We start from the raw sequence: 21,708 nt of genomic DNA, 5'->3' as shown, positions 1-21,708 counted from the left end.
TATCGTATTTCCACGTTACCCTGAGGACTTGTGTATTACAGCACTAGACTGTGTTTATTTATTACCGAGATAATTAGCAATAGGTATGCTCCTTATTTTGGCTGATGTGGTATTAAATATGATTTATGTACCATTTAGTGTGACCCTGCCTGGTAAAAGAGTGTTCAGATGTAAATGATATGGGCAGGGTCTGATGGGTAATGCTGAGGTACTGGTCAGGCCACCCGCACTGAATCTCTCACCCACAGCTGGTCTGAGCGAAACACTTGAGAAACAAACACTACATATATTATTATTATAATATTTCCTATTAATTTTAATAAAACCACAACTGAACACAAAATATTTCACAGGAATCATCCAAAGAGTTAAACTTGTTCTTGGAAAAACAAACTAATAAATATGTCAGATTCAATAGGAGTTAACTATTCACAGCATTGCTTTAAAATTTATCCCAAAATGTGAAATTTATCCAAACTTATACTAAAAAACAACAACAACAACAAAATAGAATCACCAGCAGCTTTATTAAACATACAGACGGGTATCAACCTTCAGATAATCTTCAGATAAATAACCAATAAAGAACACAGATATACAGTAAAACACTGACGGATCAGATGAGTCCCGGCGACACCTCGATGCTGTTGATCCGCAGAACCGTCTGTGGCTGTACAATAACTGCAAAACACACATGCACCGTACAGTAAAAAACACTGTTTCTAAATCAGGACATCAGTATTTGCGCATGCAGCACATGAACAGAAAACATCCACATTATCATGAGGTCAGAGGTTTTTTTTTTAACCAGTAAATAGTAAAATATTTTCCAGTCCTGTGCTGGAATGCAGCTCTCCTTGCTGGGAACATTCATAAAAGTGAAAGCTGCTACTGAATTTATGTATTTCCGCTGCCTGAGCAAAGCCAGCGTTCCTGTTTACTTCTAGCAAATCACCAAAACTATATTTAGCTGATAATTGGCGTTTGGGCATGCCCAGGAATTCAGGCCATTCACTGGCAGAACTGCAGAACCTCAGTAACTGAGGGGCTGAGCAGACTCCGGGGCCTGGCACAATAAAACACTGATTATTTAACTCATAACTCAAATAACCACATAACCACTTCTGCCTTTTGGGAGAATTTTTTTTTTTATTAAAGTGTTAGTCTGTAAGTTTTGGGGATTTGAAGCCCTCTCTGGTGACACGGTGTAATTGCACTGGGAGTGCGGTACAGTACATTGCGTGCAGTGCAGTCTGTATCATTACGACTAGGGGTGAAACCATTACTCGAGTAATTAGAGTTACTCGATTAAAAAAATTGATCGAGTAATTTTCTGTGCCTCGAGTTATCGCTTATTTAATTAAAAAAATATGCGCTTTTAATGTGACAATGCGCTCAGCGTTATGTCACCCGCGCACAGGAAGAAGCAGCAGGCAGCGGAGGTTTTAACAATAATAATAATGGGGGGTGTCAGAGGGAATCGCTAGATCCCCGGCTATGATAACTCAGCTAACAGACGCCTGTACCGACCATCATCCTAATGAGAGTGATGAGGGAAGGAAATGCCATCAAACTCCCCTGAGATAGAACAGCAAGTTGTGCTCTCTCAGACTCTGGCTGCAGTAAAATTCAATAGCACTTTACCTAGAGTTGTGATACGAGGCAGCATGTTATCAGGGTACATTATAAACTTTAATCTTCTGTTAAATGCAGTATATATTATATCATGACTTTACTCTTGCACTGCAGCTCTGAACTTACAAATAGCATCATAAAATATGCACAGCTGAGGCGGAGATTCATTAGAGGGCCGGGGATTAAAGCAGCGAGTGCAGGAACTTCCTTTAGTGGATTTTATATCAGTTCAGGCCTGCAGGCAGAATCACACCATAAATCAGCAGCTCAAGCTGCAATACTCACTTCTCTTCCTCTGGAATCTGTGTCTCTTCCTGAACCTCATGTGGACCATGGGCCAGGACTCTGTCTTCTCGATAACCGTAGCCTCGACTCTGACTAAATCACGGCTGGGTGTGAAAACAGCAGAGACAGATGGACAGACAGTGTGAAAACTGAGAGAACAGAGACTCTCTGTGCAGCTCATAACAGTCCTGCAGACCTCAGCCGAACTGCAGAGGTGAGATAACCGGCTGATGGACTGATCTGAAAGAGGTGATTCAGCTGCACATACTTAGTACTAATATATTAGTACTGTATATCAGTAAATCTATAAATAATACTAGACTAAGTCATTTTTTATAAATATTATTAATACATCATTGTAATTTCATTGTTTTACTGAGTAAATAAAGCACTTACTGACCAGAAAATCATCCTTCTAAAACATTCACACACAGTATATTTACACTACAGTATATTTACATAGTGATATTGCGTAAAAGGACATGAAATACCTGACCAGAGGCTTCCCTATGAGTGTGAAATCTTCTCCTCCAACAAGCAGCACCTGCATGCGTAACACAGAGACAGACGGACAGACAGACAGTTTGGCATCAGTGTGATAAATTTAAACAGTACAGTTGAGTATCAGCAGGAGAGTCCGATCAGGCACCTTTTCCATTATAATTCGATCTCCACACTCCGCCTCAATGTGGTTCTCAATCAGGATCAAATCTTCATTAGTCACTTTCCACTGACGGCTGGCAAAGTGAACGACCGCAAACAGTCTGCCGTATTCCCCGTTCTCAATGAGGGCGTTCACCTTCTGTACAACCGCTGCACAAGACAAAGACACACAAACAATGATTAACATGTAAAAACCTACCCGCTCCCGCTCTCAGCCCTCACTACAACTCCCATAATTCACCTGCACCCAATATCAGCCCTCACTCCAACTCCCATAATTCACCTGCACCCACTATCAGCCCTCACTCCAACTCCCATAATTCACCTGCACCCACTATCAGACCTCATTACAACTCCCATAATTCACCTGCACCCACTATCAGCCTTTACTACAACTCCCATAATTCACCTGCACCCACTAACAGCCCTCACTCCAACTCCCATAATTCACCTGCACCCAATATCAGCCCTCACTCCAACTCCCATAATTCACCTGCACCCACTATCAGCCCTCACTCCAACTCCCATAATTCACCTGCACCCACTATCAGCCCTCACTCCAACTCCCATAATTCACCTGCACCCACTAACAGCCCTCACTCCAACTCCCATAATTCACCTGCACCCACTATCAGCCCTCACTACAACTCCCATAATTCACCTGCACCCACTATCAGCCCTCACTACAACTGCCATAATTCACCTGCACCCACTATTAGCCTTTACTACAACTCCCAGAATTCACCTGCATCCACTATCAGCCCTCACTCCAACTCCCATAATTCACCTGCACCCACTATCAGCCCTCACTACAACTTCCATAATTCACTATCACTATTCACTATCAGCCCTCATTAACCTTTTTTTATGATTAATTAAAACATAAATCATAAATCATAAAGTCTAGTGTTTGGGGCATTAATCAAAAATATAAAAAATGTTTAGAAAACATCGTACAGGCTTCATCTGCTAAATCAAACACATTTCACACTGACATTAATCAGCTAATATAAACTGTCTCCTGCCTCTGTGCTGCTTTTGCTCCTCTTCTCTATCCAACACCGGCAGCTCCGGCCACGGCGGCCTGGACAACGACGTCTGTGGAATGTAACTGTAACAAAACAAAACAAATACAGAAGTTTAATTAATTATTTTTGCCCCATTTATAAAAGCAGAATGCATTAGTAAATGCCGAATGTGATCCCATTTAAAACTCTATATAACATTAGAATAAACTCAGTCAGTAGTCAGGATCACTCTGCAGCAGAGGCTGGGGCTGAAACACTGACCTTGAGGGGATGGCAGTGCTTTTAGCTCTCTGGAACTGCGCAAAGAAAGGCACTGCACATCCTGTAAAACACGAAACACTTAATTACCCACCTAATTACCACAGACTAATTATACTACTGAACTCTTAATATATGCCACTGTCTCTAAAGAGCTCTATAAACAAATCTGCCATAAATGTTATAAACAACAATAAATTCCTTGTGTAAATCCGATCTTATACTTTGGCAACAAAGTAAAAAAAAAAAAAAGAAAAACAAGTACGAAACAGCAATATACATGATTTCCATTTAATTATACATCTTTTCTTAAATACACAAACTAAAAACAAATCACACAACAATGATTAATTATGATTAAGAATATTATATTATTAATCAATTATTTAGACTAGACCTACTGTATTATATAATACCTCAGGATAGATTTACTAAGTTAGTTTAACAAGTTTCTCAGTTTAAATGAAAGTTTTAATAGAGGAATTAAACACTAGTGTAGCTGCATAAATTGCTTTTTTCGACAGGAAATGCGTGCACACATGCGTGTAAGTGAAAGAGTGAGTTAGTCAAAGAGTGAGAAAGTGTGAAAGAGCGAGAGAATGAACTGATTCAATTTGCCAATATTATTCCTTTTAAATTAGCAGTTTAAAGCAGAGAAAGGCGGTATAAACAAATATTAAACCAGGTTAAAACAAAGTGAAATGGTATAAACTGATACTAAACCGGGTTAAGCTGTATTGGTAATAAATAATAATAATTAGTGCTGGGCGCTATGGCTAAAAATGTATATAACTATTCTTTTTTTTACGATTCTAGCGGTTTTACGGTATTTTTATTTTATTTATTTATTTATTTTAGCATGATTAAGCTTTTATTATGGGAGTCAAAGTGTGGGAGTCAAAGTAGCCATAGACCACTGAAGTCGTCCAAGTCAATACGGGATTTGAATGGTCTTTTCAAAAACTGGTCTCTGTCACATTCTGTGGTAAATAAATATGTTCAGAACCCTGTACGTTTTATTCTGTGAACATTTACCTCCTAAACATCACTGGATCTTCTGAATTTCAAGATTGTTTAAGGAAAGTAATCAGAAAAATGCTAACTTTAAGCTAATGAATAACTGACGTCACAGCACAGCGTCACAGCGCCGCCATCTTTAAACATAAAGATGGCGGCGCGTGCACACGCTGCGGCTTCTCGCTCTCCCGAGGATACAGCGCTTTCGTGTTTTTTGTCCTGTTTTTGTACGTCTTTGTCGTGCGTTCACGTCCTGAAACGCACCTACAGCCGTGAGTTTCTGCTGGAAGCCGGTAGAAACTCACTTTTGGATTTAAACCGCGATCTCCGAGAAGAGCTGCGAGCCTGCGGCGTGCTCCGGACACCCGCACCCCCACCGACCCCCACCGCTGCAGCTCGCCCACAATGGAAGCGCCACAGGCGGCGGGAGAGACGGCAGAAGCGCGGTAAGCGGGGAGGTATCCGAGCGAGGCTAGCAGCTAGCCCACACAAGCCAGCTATCCCCACCATGCTTTTGGCGAATGTAAGATCGTTGGACAATAAACTGGACTACATCCGCTTACTTCAGTCAACTCAGAAGACCGTGAGAGACTGTTGTGTTTATATTTTCACGGAAACTTGGCTCAACAACAGCGTCCCGGACCATGCCGTTCAGCTGGAGAGGCTAACATGCTATCGGGCGGACCGCGCGCTAGCTGACGGAGGTAAGAGCCGCGGCGGCGGACTCTGTGTTTACATCAGCGATGCTTGGTGTCGGAACGTTGTTGTGGTCTGTAAACACTGCTCACCGGTAGTGGAACTGATGATTATCAAATGCCGTCCGTTCTATCTACCGAGAGATTTCTCCGCCGTGCTGATCGCTGCTGTTTACATCCCTCCGACCTCCAACAACAGCGTGAGGAGTGAAGCACTGAATGAACTGTACCAGTACATCAGTGAGCAGCAGACAGCACACCCAGATGCTTTTCTCATTCTGGCTGGAGATTTCAACCATGCAGACCCAAAGAGTGTGTTTTCTGGACTTTTTAAACACATAGACTTTCCAACCAGGGGAAACAACACTTTGGACCAGGTCTTTACTACAAAAAGAGGGGCTTACAGAGCCTCCCCCCTCCCCCACCTCGGAGCGTCTGACCACCTCACCATTATGCTAATGCCAGCTTACAGACCACTGGTTAAAGTCTCCAAACCAGTTCTGAAGCAGGTACGAGTGTGGCCAGAGGGTTCCTCAGAGGCACTTCAGGACTGTTTCAGCACAACAGACTGGAACATGTTTAGAGAGGCTGCCACCCACAACAACTCCACGGACATTCAGGAGTACACAGAAACTGTCTCTGCCTACATCACCAAGTGCATTGATGATGTAACCGACCTCAAGACCATCACTGTTCGGGCTAATCAGAAGCCATGGCTGACAGGAGAGGTCCACAAGCTCCTGAAGGCTAGAAATGCAGCCTTCACAGCTGGAGACCAGGCAGGCCTGAGGACAGCCAGGGCCAACCTGTCCCGCGGCATCAGGAAAGCTAAGAGGCAGTACTCCAAGAAGATATCCCAACGCTTCAGCGACAGCAGAGACACACGGAACCTGTGGCAAGGGATTCAGTCTATCACAGGCTACAAACCCCATCCACAGACCTGCAACAGCGACACATCTCTGCTGAACGACCTGAATGGATTCTTCGCAAGGTTCGAGCCACTCAACAACACACCCGCCCAGAAATCCATCCCTCCTCCTGGTGACCAGGTGCTAACGCTCTCCCAAGACAGTGTGAGGAGAGCATTCAGCAGGATCAATGCTCGAAAATCTCCTGGACCTGACAACATTCCTGGTCGTGTGCTGAAGGACTGTGCCTGGGAACTCGCAGAGGTTTATACGGACATCTACAACACCTCTCTGAGTCAGGCGGTGGTTCCCACATGCTTCAAAGCCACCACCATCATCCCTGTCCCTAAGAAGGCATCGCCATCCTGTCTCAACGACTATCGTCCGGTTGCACTCACCCCCATCCTCATGAAGTGCTTCGAACGACTAGTCATGCACCATATCAAGTCTTCACTCCCCTCCTCCCTGGACCCCTACCAGTTTGCATATCGGTCAAATCGCTCGACCGATGATGCCATCTCCACTGTTCTCCACTCAGCCCTCACACACCTGGACAAGAAAGACACCTACGTCAGAATGCTGTTTGTTGACTTCAGTTCAGCATTCAACACAATCATCCCCCAACAGCTCATACACAAACTGGACAGTCTGGGGCTGAGCACTTCCCTGTGCAACTGGCTGTTGGACTTCCTGACTGGTAGACCACAGGCAGTGCGGGTTGGCAGCAACACATCCAGCATCACCACACTGAACACAGGGGCTCCCCAAGGATGTGTACTGAGCCCCCTCCTGTTCACTCTGCTGACCCACGACTGCACACCAGAACACACCTCCAACCTCTTCGTCAAGTTTGCGGATGACACGACGGTGGTGGGTCTCATCAGCAACAACGATGAGTCACACTACAGGAGCGAGGTGAGCCGCCTGGCCTCCTGGTGCAAACACAACAATCTCTCTCTGAACACAGAGAAGACTAAGGAGATTGTTGTGGACTTCAGGAGAACTCACACACTGCACACTCCTCTGTCCATCAACGGAACTGCTGTGGAGAGGGTGAGCAGCACCAAGTTCCTGGGTGTGCACGTCACAGAGGACCTCTCCTGGAGCACCAACTCAGCATCACTGGCCAGGAAGGCAAACCAGCGTCTCTACTTTCTCCGCAAGCTGAGAAGAGCTGGAGCCCCCACCCCCATCATGACCACTTTCTACAGAGGGGCCATCGAGAGCATCCTGACCAGCTGTTTCACCGTGTGGTACGGGGCCTGCACAGCATCCTGCCGCAGGACCCTCCAGCGCATCGTGAGAGCAGCTGAGAAGATCGTTGGCACCTCTCTCCCCTCCCTTCAGGACCTGTACAGCTCCCGCCTCACGCGGAAAGCCCTCCGTCTGGCAGGAGATCCCTCCCACCCACTACACAGCTTCTTCAGCCTGCTGCCATCAGGGAGAAGACTGCGGAGTCTCGGGTCTAGGACCAGCAGACTGCGAGACAGCCCCATCCATCAGGCTGTGAGGATGCTGAACTCTCTTCCCGCACTACCCCCCATCCCAATCCTGCCCACAGCACACACACTCTCATCATCCTGACCCCACATCCTCCCACCAACACAGTACTGAAACTCTGCACTAGAACACACACAGTACTGTAACTTTTGTAAAAGGACCTGCACTACACACCCAATACCTGCACTACTGTTACGCTGCACTGTCATACACACTTTAATTCCCCAAGAACTGGGAACTTTAAGAACTTTACCAGCCTTAAGCTAGATACAACACTGCACTACTGTTATACGGGTTCTATTTATATTGTCACTTGATCTTAATCACCATTAATATTGCACTATTATCTTCTGTCTCACAAATGTCTATTGTGTTTTTGTTGTATTGTACATATAGTGTCTCCCACTCATTTAGATTTAGATTATATATTTATCTCTTTTTATTTCTATTTATATATCTATTTCACCCCCACCACTACTGCACCTTGTTCTGTCTCATGTATGTCTGTGTCCCTGCTGCTGTATTGTACACATAGTGTCTCCCCCTTTTTCTTTATTTTTCTTTATTATCCATTATCTGTACTTGCTGTAAAATTGGGAAGGAGAGTAACGTAATTTCAATTCTATGTATGTCCTGTACATATGCAGCATTGACAATAAAACTACTTGACTTGACTTGACTTGACAGCGACTGGAAATGACCCCGGACTGGAGTCTGCACCACACCATTGAACTCCCATCAGATCACGTTTGGATGATTATACTTCACAGAGGATCATTAAGCATTTAAACAGGTGAAAACTCTTTCAGTAATGTTGAGCAGTGTGATGTTGAGCAGTGTAGTCTGTGTTAGAGCTTTAAAAGGCAGATAATAAGAGAAAATGGCTCTCAGTTTGGCAGCGCTTCCCCGAAGGGTTTAGTATTTAATTACGGTCATTAGTTTATACTAATTACAACAACTGACCCAAATAATCAATTAATTAATCAACTAACTAATCAACTAATCAACTCACTACCTGCCCTCACTGAGGCGACAACGAACCAGAAACACCCATTTATTTCACTGCATAATAAAGACGGTAAATGTTAAAACGTGTTACAGCTGGTTCTGGAGTATCACTGACCTGTTTTAGTGATTTTAGGCTGTTACACTCTCAGCTCTCCTCAGTAAGCGCAGTAAGTTCATTATTAGGCTCAGCTGTGTGTAAAATGCTCCTAACTGACGGCTGGAGTTCTCTGGTGTTGTGCCGAAAACAGTCCCCTGCTAATCTCTGCAGCGGCGCCGGGAGGTCAGTTCACTCCGCTGTAGCATTAGCTTAAAGTTAGCATTTTTCTCATTATGACCCTTAAACGATCTTGTGATTCAGAGGATCCAGTGTTTTTCAGGAGTAAAATGTACACAGAATAAAACATACAGAGGTCTGAACAGATTTATTTCCCACAGAATGTGACAGAGGCGGGTTTTTAAAAACCCCATTCATTTTTCTCATAGGGAAAAAACGCTTAGACACGGAAGCTGTACGAGCACTACAGAATGACGCACAACTTTAGTGGTCTATTCAAAACCAGGAGAGAGGAGCAGACCAGCGTTTAACTCCACACAGCTGTGTGTTTTTTTGACGGTGCTGTTCCGCACTGTGCTCCGCAGCACCTCTAGTGGTATGGCGCTGTAGGATAAATGCATTTCGGTTATTGTTTCCACATCGGTATACCACCCAGCACTACTGCTACTAATAATCAGTCATTCCTTTTTTTTTTTTTTAACCCAAAGATGCTTACAATCCGTTGTAGGTATAAAAGAGAAACATTAAACACAAAACACAATAAATAAAGGTTCAACAATTAGACACATCAGCCTTACAAAAATATAACAATTAGACAACAAGAATGAGTAGTAGAGCTAATTGAACAGAGAGAAGGCCAAAGGCAATAGAAAAGAGGTGAGTCTTGAGATTAGATTTAAATATGGAAAGAAAAGTAGATTGTTTGACCACAATCTGGAGAGAGTTTCATATTTGAGGAGCGAGTCTGAAAACCCTGATTACCGAAGCCACAGAGTTTAGCAGAAGTGACTTTAAGAAGCCCGGCAGCTGAAGACTTTTAAGATTGAGACAGATCATAGGGAAGAAGGAGGTTGGACAGATAAGGAGGTGCAATATTGTTTATAGCCTTATAGGAAAGCAAGAGAATCTTGTATTGGATCCTATATTTAACAGGGAGCCAGTGAAGATGCTGCAGAACAGGTTTAAACTGGGCATAAAATGAGTGTGAGTGAGTAACCGAGCAGCAGAGTTTTGTAACATCTGAAGCTTATGGACAGAGCAAGAACTAATGCCAGCCAGCCAGCAAGGAGTTACAGTAGTCTAATCGGCTGGAAATAAAAACATCAATGAGGATTTCAGCAGCGGACTGTCAAATTTGAGCTATTCTGCACAAATAAAAGAACACCGTTTTTGACCACAGAGCTGTGGGTAAAAACTAAAAGACAGTGGAATAAAGGAGGACACAAATTTTGGACCTGGGTAAATGGAGAATTGACTACATTACCAATGATGAGTGAGAGAGTGAGAGTGAGAGAGAGAGAGAGAGAGAGAGAGAGAGAGAGAGAGAGAGAGAGAGAGGAGTTTGATTACGGATCGACAATGCCAATCAGGATGAGCTCATTCTTATAAACTGAGCTTTGCGGTGATCACTCAGTGAAGTGGTTTAAACTGATAATAAACTGGTTTAAAGCACAGTAAAGTGGTATAAACTGGTTAAAAGCACAGTGAAACGGTGTAAACTTATATTTAACCAGTTTAAATCGTGGTGGAGCTGTATAAGCTGATATTATATTAGATGTATAAAACGGGAAAGCTGAGTTGCGCAACCCATCAATATACCCTTCGCGGACCCACATTTTTCAGTTTATCTTCATCTTGTGTGCTTTAAACGTCAACTGACGGTCATTCTATAGAGTGATACAAAAGTGTAAAAAGCAATTAAGAATAAAAAATAACAATAAGCTATTATTCCTTATAAGCTAGTTAGCTTATCTAAATATCCTGTTGTAAGCATATTTCTTAAACTGTGCTTATTTTTTTAGTTTTACGTTTAAATGTTCACTAGAGAAGCACGATTTGACAAGGTAGCACAACTCGGGACCGGTGCAGAGAAGCGGATTGGAAATGAAGGACACTCTGCAGAGCTTTAGCTCACTGAGTGAGCAGGTAATTTACGAAGGTAATTAATGGTATTTAGCGGTAGTTATAGGTAACTAAAGGTGATTAGAGATGATTAAAGGTGATGAATGTGGTTATAAAGGTGATATTTACGTGTTTGTTGTTGTAAAGTTCTCAGCACCACGCGCGCTGCCATCATGCCCCTGCTTCTTCTTCTTCATGGACTCTCAAGAGTCACGCAAAGATGAGCGGTGCCGCCCCCTGCAGGCCACACCGCGCTATTACTGCTTATACATAGGGTGATGATGCGGGATCCTTTATTGATCCAGAATTAAATATTAAAGGAGAACTCCATTGTAAAATGGACTTTTGTTGTAGTAAAACATGATAAAGAGTACTAACCCTTGTTGAATATCCCACCTCTGCTCTCCCACAGATTTCCGAGATCCGCAGTTTGTACAAACAGGCTAGAATGGGTTTTAACGGTGCATATTTTGCCCCAGCAGATAAATCACTTTTTCCATCTTTATCTACGCTCACAGTAGCTCTACACCTCATTGGTAGAATTCAGAGAGCCCTGACACTTAAAACACTGCATTAAGAACTTTTAAAGTGCACAAGAAGTAAAAATCACTGTTTACAACCTGTAGCATAACCGACATCCCCAGGCGCCGCCATCATAAAGTCATGATCAGTACAGTGACGAGCACGTAATATTGACGAAAGTACATGCTGTATACATAAGGAAGACGTGGCCGGAATGTGTGATGTGTTCAGACTGCATTTGTGTCTTTCCTGGCTGCAACATTACGTGCTCGTCATTCTACTGATCATGATTAAGGATACCCCACGAGGTGAGATTTTGCATGGAGCCCCAGATTGATGTTGATTGAAAGTTATTTTGTATTTCTTCCATTTTCTTACTATTGCACCATCAGTTGTCTTCTTCTCACCCAGTTTCTTATTTATGGTTTTATAGCCCATTTCAGCCTTGTGCAGGTCTATGATCTTGTCCCTGAAATCTTTAGAAAGATTTTGGTCTTCCCCATATTGTAGAGGTTAAAGTCTGAGTGATTAATTGAGACATCTGTCTTTAATGCAGGTAACAATTTGATTAGGAGCATCTAACTACTGGGTACGGTAAGTAGTGACTGTTCGGTTAGTAGTGTATGTACGGTCAGTGGTGTCTGTACGGTCAGTAGGGTTAGTAGTGTCTGTTCTGTCAGTGGTGTCTGTACGGTCAATAGTGTCAGTGGTGTCTGTACGGAAAGGGTCAGTGGTGTCTGTACGGTAAGTAGGGTCAGTAGTGTCTGTACAGTCAGTGGTGTCTGTACGGTAAGTAGGGTCAGTAGTGTCTGTATGGTTTGTAGGGTCAGTAGTGTCTGTACGGTCAGTAGGATCAGTACGGTAAATAGGGTCAGTAGTGTCTATACGATCAGTAGGATCAGTACGGTAAGTAGGGTCAGTAGTGTCTGTACGGTAAGTAGGATCAGTGGTGTCTGTACGGTAAGTAAGGTCAGTACGGTCAGTAGAATCAGTAGTGTCTGTATGGTCTGTAGGGTCAGTGATGTCTGTAGTGTCTGTATGGTGTGTAGGGTCAGTACGGTCTGTAGGTTATTTTTCTATTAATATTAAATTCAGTTTTTTGTCAGATGAGACTCTTGGTTCTTAAAACAGTAGAAAAGCTCAAATTGACTACATTTTAAATGAATTTAAATGATTAGAACTTTACACACTGTTCACACACACTGGAATTATGCAGATTCTAAAACAATCAGAGCAGTTTTGTAGAATGTTTATTATTTTATCATTTTATTTGTTCATCAGGCCTGAGAGAGTAAATCATCATAAAATTTGAATTTTTCCTTGGCGTGAAGCTGAAACATCACATTATATGTTTGGACTGCATTAATTCCCTTTACTGATCATAAACAAAATTCACATAATTACAAAAAAAAAAACACCTGTAAACCTCCAGCATGCGCCCGAGACTCATCACTGAATACAAACTCGCCCAAATCCTTTAAACACAGATTAACAGAGTTACAGCAATTTACTGCAGAAACAATGTGATGGACAGATCTGAGGATCAGGAAAGAGTCATGAAACCATGCAACCCCAATTTATGACCTTAATGCTTGTGTAAAACACAACAAACCAAATAATATACAACCATGTATAACTATATCGATATATTTATATAAAATCCACCCCATATCAAATATCATTTTCTTAACTCTTCTCCCACCAGAAGAGAAATCTTATTGTCCCTTTACAATAATAGCAAATCATATGACTGTTAAAACTGAACTAAATAATAAACCTAATTCAACTACAGCAGCTCATTATTCTCATTTCAAGCCATTTAGCAGCTGAATAATGGAGTTCCTCCACAGAGGAAAGAGTCCCATTTGTATTCATCTTCAATTCTGAATTAAATTCAAGTAAAATTATTACACATCATTAAAAAAGCACGACAAAAACATACAGCTTCAAGTTTGTGATGACAAAATGCCACAGAAATGTAAAAACAAATGTACAATAAAAACTTCTGCATAATTAAACTGAAACAGAAAGTCATTCAGAGTGGGTACTGGTGTGCGTGTGTAGTGTGTGTACGTGTTTAGTGTGTGTGTATAGTGTGTGTGTGTGTGTGTGTGTGTGTGTTTGTGAACATAAATAATCTAAAAGCTCCTTTGCTGTTGTTACTGGGAAACAAATCCAGAGTTCTTTTTAAATTGTCAGTTTTTATGATTCTATTTTATTTCTGAAATAAATTCTAATTGGAACGCAGCTACAGATTTATGCAGAAATCTGGGAAATTTGGTGGAATTCCCCTTTAATTTAATTTAATTAATTATCTAATTGGTCTGCACACACAGTGTTGTAGTTTCTGATTGGCAAAAATAAACTCGAATGAAACTTCCAAAATCCTTCCGATCCTTTCACACACAGCTACAGGAGGACAGCTGATGCTGCATGCTGATTGGCCCTCAGTCTGATTATGGAGGTATGGGTGTAGCTTGTGTTTTTGTCTGAGTGTCTTTTTACAATTGTAGGTTTAAAATAATCAGAAGAACGAGGTCCACTGGGTGGTTTAGTTGATGAATGTTGCTCTCCGGCTACGAGCTTTCATCCTGGTTGATGATGTCTTTGTAGATGGCGTTAGTGGTGGTCTGGCCAAAGATGAATGCTCCAATTGTAACCATGACAACCCCATAAACCACGAGAGCCATCCAGCTACAGAGAAAATCAGAAGGTAATTAAACCACTTTCATTCATTCACAAACATTAACATTATAAACAGTTTAATGATTAATAAGAGCGCAGTGTATTTACCTGGCCGAACGGACATCATGTTCCGAGAGTTTAGCCTGAATTAAACACAAACCTGATAAACAGAAACAGAAATCTGAGTCTGAAATCCTGTAATATTCAGTGCGTGAAATATAAAGAGCAAATGTTTCAGTGTTTAAGAAAAAGTATGTGAACCTTTTGGAATGCAAAAACAAAAGAAATCTGTAAAGGGGCAAATATTCTATCACCCCACTGTACATACACTGTAGTTTTTGCATTTATATAATAATTATATATTTGACTGAACTTCTCATGTGTAATAAATAGTGCAGCGTACCTGGAAAGACGAAGATGAAGCAGGCGGCGAGACCCCCGATCAGAGATATGACTCGGCCGATGTCGGGGATGAAGAGAGCGAGGAGGAGCGTGAAGCAGAACCAGACCAGGGTTTGGATCAGACGCCTCCGCCGCTCTCCAGCCACGTCAGTGTCCACCTCCTCACCTTTAAACCTCAACCACAGACCTTCTATCACTGCCCTGCAGCACACACACACACACACACAGTAGCATAAAGACAGACATCGTTAACATACACACCATACATCATACACAAACCACACACACTCAAAATGAGGTGCAGTAAACACTGGCAAAATATCACATTCCATATTTTTCGCACTGTAAGGCGCAGCAGATTATAAGGCGCACTATTAATAAAGTCTATTTTTTGGTCTATTTTATACATAAGGCAAACAAGTGCTGGATGTTAATCTACACAGTTTATTTGGGTGAGTAAAGCACTTCTGTTTATTTACAGTAAGCTTAGATTTCCAGATTTTCAACAAAGCCGGAGCATTAGCATTAGTGGCTAACCGCTAGCGCCTGACAGTGCTACACTAAGGAACTCTGAGTGCTCTGGTAAGCCAGGGTGATATTAGCGGGTAATGCTAATGTTGCTCCAGCAGTGCTAGCTAGGGTAAGCAGCAGTTTACAGGCCAATAATACTCACCTCTGAACAGCCAAAGAGCTAGCGTTAGCACGGTTAGCAACTAATGCTAATGCTGCTCCAGCAGTGCTAGCTGGGGTTAGCAGCAGGGTACAGGCCGATAATACTCACCACTAAACAGCCAAAGAGCAAGCGCTAAGCAGAATTAGCAACTAATGCTAATGCTGCTCCAGCAGTGCTAGCTGGGGTTAGCAGCAGGGTACAGGCCGATAATACTCACCACTAAACAGCCAAAGAGCAAGCGCTAAGCAGAATTAGCAGCTAATGCTAATGCTGCCTGAGAAATTGAAGGATATTAAGTGTGGCTTATAGTCTAAAAAATATGGTAACATTAGGATAAGAGTCTCTGCAGGAAAAGTCAAGCTGGAAACCACCCATCAGAGCATTTATGGATGACTTGACTGTCCCCACAGAATCAGTCCCAGTCTGCTGGTGGATTTTACAGGAGCTTTGGAAGCTGGTAGGTTGACTGGAATGCATTTCAAACCTACATATATATTCTGTTGCACATGAAAAGTGTCCTTTTATTACCTGCCACAGAAGTGCAGTATGGGATAGGAAGTCACCACGCAGATGATGATGAAGGCTCTTGCAATGGCCACAGCAACATCATCTGACGGATACGACATCAGAACATCCTGACTGACATTAGAGCCAAACGACAGGAAACCACTCACACCTGCCGAGAAACACATTTTAATTATTTAATATTTACTAAAAATATTCAGAACTATCAATTATTAAACATCTGTGTCCAGTATGATTTGGTCAGTATACAAAATTAATTATTCTGCATCCATTATGAACTATTCAGAATGCACTGTGAATTAAACAAATGAGATGAGAAATAAACATTTTATTCGTGGTGAAGTTCATTCATCCAATTACTTTCAAACTCCTAACATGAGGAGGCTGTAATTCCTAAACGCTTCATAGGAATTATTTTTAACCACTTGCATAATTAATGAACTGTATTAAAACAGGACCCCAGATACTGATATTTTACAAAAGCAACACACTCTCTCTCACACACCTGTGCCTGTGTAGACAAACAGGCAGATGATCATGCTGACGGTCACCACGCCTCCCCAAGGCCGAATCTCAGCTTTCTTCATACTGTTAAACACCGGAACACTGCTGACATGACACTGATAGAGAGTGAGAGACAGAGAGAGAGAGAGAAAACACACACACTTACTCACTCTCTCTGACTCACTCTCTCTGACTCACTTTCACAAACACACACTCTCACACACTCTCACACACTCTCACACACTCTCACACACTCTCACACACTCTCACACACTCTCACACACTCTCACACACTCTCACACACTCTCACACACTCTCACACACACCTGAAAGCCAAAGCAGATTGTGGGCATGGCGTTGAAAACATCAGTCCAGGATGTCGGGCTGAAAGTAAAACGATTTTATTAAATTTTATAAATTATATATTATAAATTATAATATATTATACATTTAATAAACAGCTCAGCATTTAACTGATCGAAATGATGGGAAATTCAGTACAGACCTGGTTGGGATGTCTCCGGGAGTAATATTTTTGTCAGGTAAGAAGTATTTGATGATGACAACGATTGTCACGTACCAGGTGCCAATCACGCTTATTGTGCTACAAATCAACCAATCAGAAAAAAAGCATATCAAAAAGAACTAATGACAGCAGTTCAGGCAATTCTGGGTCAAGCACACCTGGACTAAACACTGCAGATCATTTTAGATTAAGATTTTTCTTTCTCCAAAATGGCAAAATGGCTTTTTTCTTAAACAGTAATGGCAAAACTAAACCTAGTTTTCTATCAAAAAAAAGTGTGGACTACTTTATTCTCCTATTTGGCCTAAGCTTTAATTCAAATTAAAGTGAAATGTAAAAGTAAAACCGTGAGTCACAGATTACCTGGCATACTTCTGGAAGCCGATTTCTTTAGGAATGGACAGCGGCAGGATAACGAGCACAGAGGTGATGGTTATAGTGAACCTGCGGTCCGTAAACCAATGAGCGCTCACTGGATCAGAGTCGTGGGTCATTGCTCCAATCACTGCTCACAGAAACAACAAAAGAAAAAACGTCAGTCTACAGTTCTCAGCAAACTTTAGAAGCCTGTTGACAAGCTAAGAGATACAGAAGCAGCTTCTGAAGTGAAAGACGTATGTGGACTGAGGTGGTACAGTAACATGACTGCACAGTTCTTCTCCCCAATTTCAGCTCAGAGGGATTTATAAGGCAATGGGATTATAATAATCTAACACAATATTGTTTTAAAAAGTCACTGTTGTTTACAAGAATCAAAAAAACAAGAAACTCACATTTGTCTAGCTGGTCTCCGATGATGATGAGGAAGGCGATGCAGGTGCCGAAGGTGTAGACAGCGATGGCGATCTCACAGATAACTCCCAACACCTTCCCGCACACCGCCCGCACCACCTCCTGATACGTCCCCTCATTACTCACCTAATACCACACACACAGCACTATAAGTGAGTGTGTGTATAGTGTGTTTGTGTGTTGGCATATTGTGTGTGTGTAGTGTGTATTTGTGTGTGTATAGTGTGTATTGTGTGTGTAGTGTGTGTGAGAGAGTGTGTGTATATAGTGTATGAGTGTGTGTATAGCAAGTGAGTTTAGTGCCTGTGTGTGAGAGTGTGTATAATAAGTTTGCATATAGTGTGTGAATGTGTATATAGTGTGTGAATGTGTATATAGTGTGTGTGTGTGTACAGTGTGTGGGAGTATGTGTATAAATAGTGTGTAAATGTGTGTACAGTGAGTGTGTATAGTATGTACAGTGTGTGCATATATAGTGTGTGTGTGTATAGTATGTGTATATAGTGTGTGTGTATATATAATGTGCGTATGTATAGTGTGTTAGTGTGTACAGTGTGCGTGAGTGAGTGCGTGTATAGTCTGTATAGTGTGTGTGTATACAGTGTGTGTGTGTGTGTGTGTGTTTCTGTGTATATAAGGTATGTGTATGCAGTGTGTGTGAGTGTGTTTCTGTGTGTATAGTGTGTGTGAGAGTGTGTGTTGTTACCTGAGAACAGTAAGCGAGGATCACCAGGCCTGTGATGATGAAGACCAACATACACTGTAAAAAAAACAGAATAATAAAGGAATGGAAACAGAGCAGAATGTGATATTTAGGTCTCTAGCTCTACAGGTCTACTTTTGGTCTGGGTTTCACCTGTGCAAGATACTTTTGTCATTAAAATGGTCATCTGTTAAGCATGGTGAAGGTAGTTTTATGACATGAGCCAACAGTAACAATTTACAGTGGGAATATCAGTTACCTAACGAAAAACTAACAGCATCAATTTTACCTTCTGAAGAAGAGGCCGAACAACCCTCTTAAAACTACGGGTGTGCTTTATCATATCATTAACAATATATCGTAAAATAATAAAATGAAATAATATCAGGATTAAAAATGCCCACAGTGATAACTGTTTTTTCTATTGAAAGCAGTCTATTTTGCTTTTTTTATTTAGCTTGAAGCTCTAAGGTTATTTTATAAGGTTATGTATTTTTTTACATTGCCGACATATTTTTCCACAAAAATACGCTGAAATATTATTCTCACATTAAAACTCTCACCATCTGCAGCACCACTCCCGCCGTCACTCCTCCAGCCATGTTAAACGCAGCAGGGAAGTTCAGAAGCCCCGCCCCCAAAGCGGCATTCACCACTATAAACACAGCAGCCAGCGTTGAAGTCCCGCCTCTGCTCTGCTGTGATTGGCTGGGAGCCTGAATGGAGTCCACACTGGGGCTCTGTAACAGCCACGCCCGCTCGCCGGCATCCTCACTGTACCCCCAATCCCCCACATCACTGTTCACCGCCATATCCGCCCGCGACATCCCTCTGCGCCTGCTCTTACTCACACTCACACAACAACCTCACAACACTCACAACAACCTTACACACATTGTGCAACAACCTCTCACACACTGGCGCACACTCCAAAGTGTGGGAAAATAATTGGCCACAGTCAGAGCTTAGCGCTGGACCTACAGAATAAAACAGAAACAGAAAGATAGGTAAGACTTAATTTCTGTATTTACCTGTAAACTCTAAAAAACTTTTATTATCCAAATACACAGAAAGTTAGCTTTCAGTGAGTGTTCACATGTAAAAAACAATAAATCCAAATTAATAAAGCATATAGTGTAACTAATGTATAGTGTTTATAATGTATTGAAGTTATTAGTGTACATAATGTATATAGTATATATAGTGTAAATAGTTCTAGTAGTGTTATTAGTGTATAGTGTTATTATTGTATATATAGTGTTGTTAGTGTATATGGTGTTATATAACAGGTTTATTGACTGTTAGTTTGAGCAGCTTTAGCTTTAAACTCCTCATTCATGTAGCATAGCTGCCGAGTTTCCAACAAGTCAGCTGGTCTCGCAAAGCATTACGGGAGTTGAAGTTATTGAAGACGCTTATTCAGCTCTGCCTGCGGTTAAACATCTCTCTTGGGAAACTACAACTTCCGTGTAACACAAGAATGTGAAAAAATCTCAAGCAGAAAAAGGTCTAAAGAAATAATGTAATGATATAAATAAAGTGTTAATTATAGAAGTAGAGCTGATTATAAACACGAATAGCCCTCGGTGTGAGGTGAGATGAAGAGCTGTGCAGGTGACTGAAGTAAATATTAGACTGTATGAATCTGGAGGTCTGACCACTCTGCTGTAATTATATAACGTTAAACACAGAGAACAGCAGGGCTGATTATTACAGTGTTAATCAGGCTGTAACTTCCAGCTTCTCTCCTCCAACCAACAACAACCCCCGGGTTCTGACCTGCTCAGCGCTGCTGCTCCGCTCACTGATCAACAGGCCGGTACAGCCCGGCTCGGGGTATTGGTACTGGTCCTGTTGCTGGTCCGGGTCCTGGTCCTGTTCCCGGTTTGGGGTCGGGTGTTCGGCTCGGTGTTCGGGTTCGGTTCTTTTGTTCCAGCAGGACAGTTTCACCATCCTTCAGCTCTGCTGCTGATACAGCAACACCAGCATGTGACCTCCATGTGATCCACCACCGACGCGGCGGAGCATTATGGGTAATGTAGTCTTTATATCTGCTGATTCTGCTCAGGTCAGGGGATGAACTGGAATGTGATAAATGGCTAGATCAGGGGATGTATTTTAGGGTTTCAGTCACGTGATGTTTTGTTGCTACAATCATGTATCATAAATCATTAATCACAATTAAAATCCTGATTAAAGTGTAAATGCTGGTGATTTTCTGTATGTTTGGAGGGAGACAGTTCCAATTGTGTAATGGATCTACACAATCAACCCCCTCACTCACAAATACACATACATTTACACACAGTCTACAGAAAAAGACGTCCGTGATGTTGGAAAGGAGCTGGTGTGATCAAATAGGGGCTGTTATCTGGTTATCATGTGATAAGAGTGAGAGATGAGTTAATTAGAGTTGTAAAGAGATAAATCTGAATAAGGATGTTTGAACTGCAGTCTTGTGGACTGCAATCCGCCGCGTTCACTCCGCTCCCAAGACGCTGGCCTGTTATTAGTCCCGCGTATTAGAAAAAACTATGCAGGAGGAAGAGCGTTCTTTTATAAAGCTCCCCAACTTTGGAATAACCTCCCTATTAATATACGGGACTCAGACACACTCTCAATCTTTAAATCTAGACTCAAAACATTTCTATTTGCTCAAGCTTTTGAGTAATGTCTCATTACAATTTTCTTCCTCTTACAGCTTATCCAGCAAATATAAACCCTGTCCTAATCATCTGCTTTCTCTTTCTCTCCCCATGTCCTGAGCTGCTGCTACCAGTGCCCATCCCACTCCAGCAGAGTTTTATAAAACCATTCTAACCCCTTTTTCTTCCCTCCCCTCTCTGTTCTCTCTCTCTGTCTTTCTCACATGTGCTGAGACGCCTGGCCGGCCGGTCTTCCTGGATGCGTCCGTCTGTGGTTCCAGCTTTCAGGAATCAGCCCTGTCCTTCTACTCAGAATTATTACACAGCCCTTCTAACTTCTGCTTTTTTTTTTCTCTTCCTTTCCTTTCTGTTTTCTCTATCTATCTCTTTTACATGTATGGAGATGCCCTGTTCCTGATGTTCCCAGCCTGGCTCTCCACTGCCCGCTGTGTCGTTCTCCGGCTCTGCAACCCTGCACTGATTACCATTAACACACTCAGTATCTGTTTCTGTATTAGCCATAGCTCTATAGTTTGTGCCCATCACATTCTTATATTC

The 21,708-nt window shown here is 42.1% G+C and overlaps 2 protein-coding genes and 1 long non-coding RNA gene across 4 annotated transcripts; all 3 read right to left on the bottom strand.

Annotated features, from left to right (window-relative positions):
• Nucleotides 1-508: 508 nt before the first annotated feature.
• On the bottom strand, nucleotides 509-11,409 carry mrpl21 (mitochondrial ribosomal protein L21). Of its 2 annotated transcripts, XM_007260230.4 has the most exons (7): nucleotides 11,303-11,409; nucleotides 3,873-3,933; nucleotides 3,609-3,694; nucleotides 2,570-2,733; nucleotides 2,412-2,464; nucleotides 1,921-2,024; nucleotides 509-681 (listed from the first exon to the last, which is right to left on the bottom strand). In XM_007260230.4, the coding sequence occupies exons 1-7, from the start codon at nucleotides 11,346-11,348 to the stop codon at nucleotides 617-619; spliced, it is 579 nt and encodes a 192-aa protein (XP_007260292.3). In that variant the 5' UTR covers nucleotides 11,349-11,409; the 3' UTR covers nucleotides 509-616. The 2 variants fall into 2 exon arrangements, with proteins under 2 accessions (XP_007260292.3, XP_049321430.1); XM_049465473.1 differs by lacking the exon at nucleotides 3,873-3,933 and having other exon boundaries at nucleotides 11,303-11,400.
• LOC125782199 (uncharacterized) lies at nucleotides 2,740-3,593 on the bottom strand. Its single transcript, XR_007424800.1, has 3 exons — nucleotides 3,371-3,593; nucleotides 3,287-3,328; nucleotides 2,740-3,244 (listed from the first exon to the last, which is right to left on the bottom strand). It is a non-coding gene; the product is annotated as an uncharacterized LOC125782199 (long non-coding RNA).
• Nucleotides 11,410-12,928: 1,519 nt separating the features above from the next.
• Nucleotides 12,929-20,534, bottom strand: slc38a7 (solute carrier family 38 member 7). The gene is made up of 12 exons (XM_007260231.4): nucleotides 20,285-20,534; nucleotides 19,069-19,482; nucleotides 18,509-18,562; nucleotides 17,784-17,928; nucleotides 17,374-17,515; nucleotides 16,990-17,088; nucleotides 16,811-16,868; nucleotides 16,486-16,600; nucleotides 15,984-16,131; nucleotides 14,784-14,983; nucleotides 14,489-14,540; nucleotides 12,929-14,389 (listed from the first exon to the last, which is right to left on the bottom strand). Exons 2-12 carry the CDS (start codon nucleotides 19,330-19,332, stop codon nucleotides 14,272-14,274), a joined length of 1,395 nt encoding a protein of 464 aa, XP_007260293.1. The 5' UTR covers nucleotides 19,333-19,482; nucleotides 20,285-20,534; the 3' UTR covers nucleotides 12,929-14,271.
• Between the last annotated feature and the right edge of the window lie 1,174 nt (nucleotides 20,535-21,708).

Source organism: Astyanax mexicanus, chromosome 16, assembly GCF_023375975.1.
Source record: "Astyanax mexicanus isolate ESR-SI-001 chromosome 16, AstMex3_surface, whole genome shotgun sequence".
Classification (NCBI taxonomy): domain Eukaryota; kingdom Metazoa; phylum Chordata; class Actinopteri; order Characiformes; family Acestrorhamphidae; genus Astyanax; species Astyanax mexicanus.
Note: the sequence above shows the minus strand (reverse complement) of the source record. Positions and strands in the feature narration are given on the sequence as shown.

Excerpts from the sequence above, each read along its gene's own strand:
- slc38a7 (XM_007260231.4), bottom strand. The coding sequence starts at position 19,332 with ATGTCGCGGGCGGATATGGCGGTGAACAGTGATGTGGGGGATTGGGGG. Across the intron at positions 17,929-18,508 it reads TCCTCGCTTACTGTTCTCAG|GTGAGTAATGAGGGGACGTA; the intron begins GTAACAACACAC and ends GTGTGGTATTAG. Across the intron at positions 17,516-17,783 it reads CGGAGACCAGCTAGACAAAT|TGATTGGAGCAATGACCCAC; the intron begins GTGAGTTTCTTG and ends TTCTGTGAGCAG.
- mrpl21 (XM_007260230.4), bottom strand. The coding sequence starts at position 11,348 with ATGATGGCAGCGCGCGTGGTGCTGAGAACTTTACAACAACAAACAC. Across the intron at positions 2,734-3,608 it reads GGAGCAAAAGCAGCACAGAG|CGGTTGTACAGAAGGTGAAC; the intron begins GCAGGAGACAGT and ends TGTCTTGTGCAG. Across the intron at positions 2,465-2,569 it reads ATCGAATTATAATGGAAAAG|GTGCTGCTTGTTGGAGGAGA; the intron begins GTGCCTGATCGG and ends TTACGCATGCAG.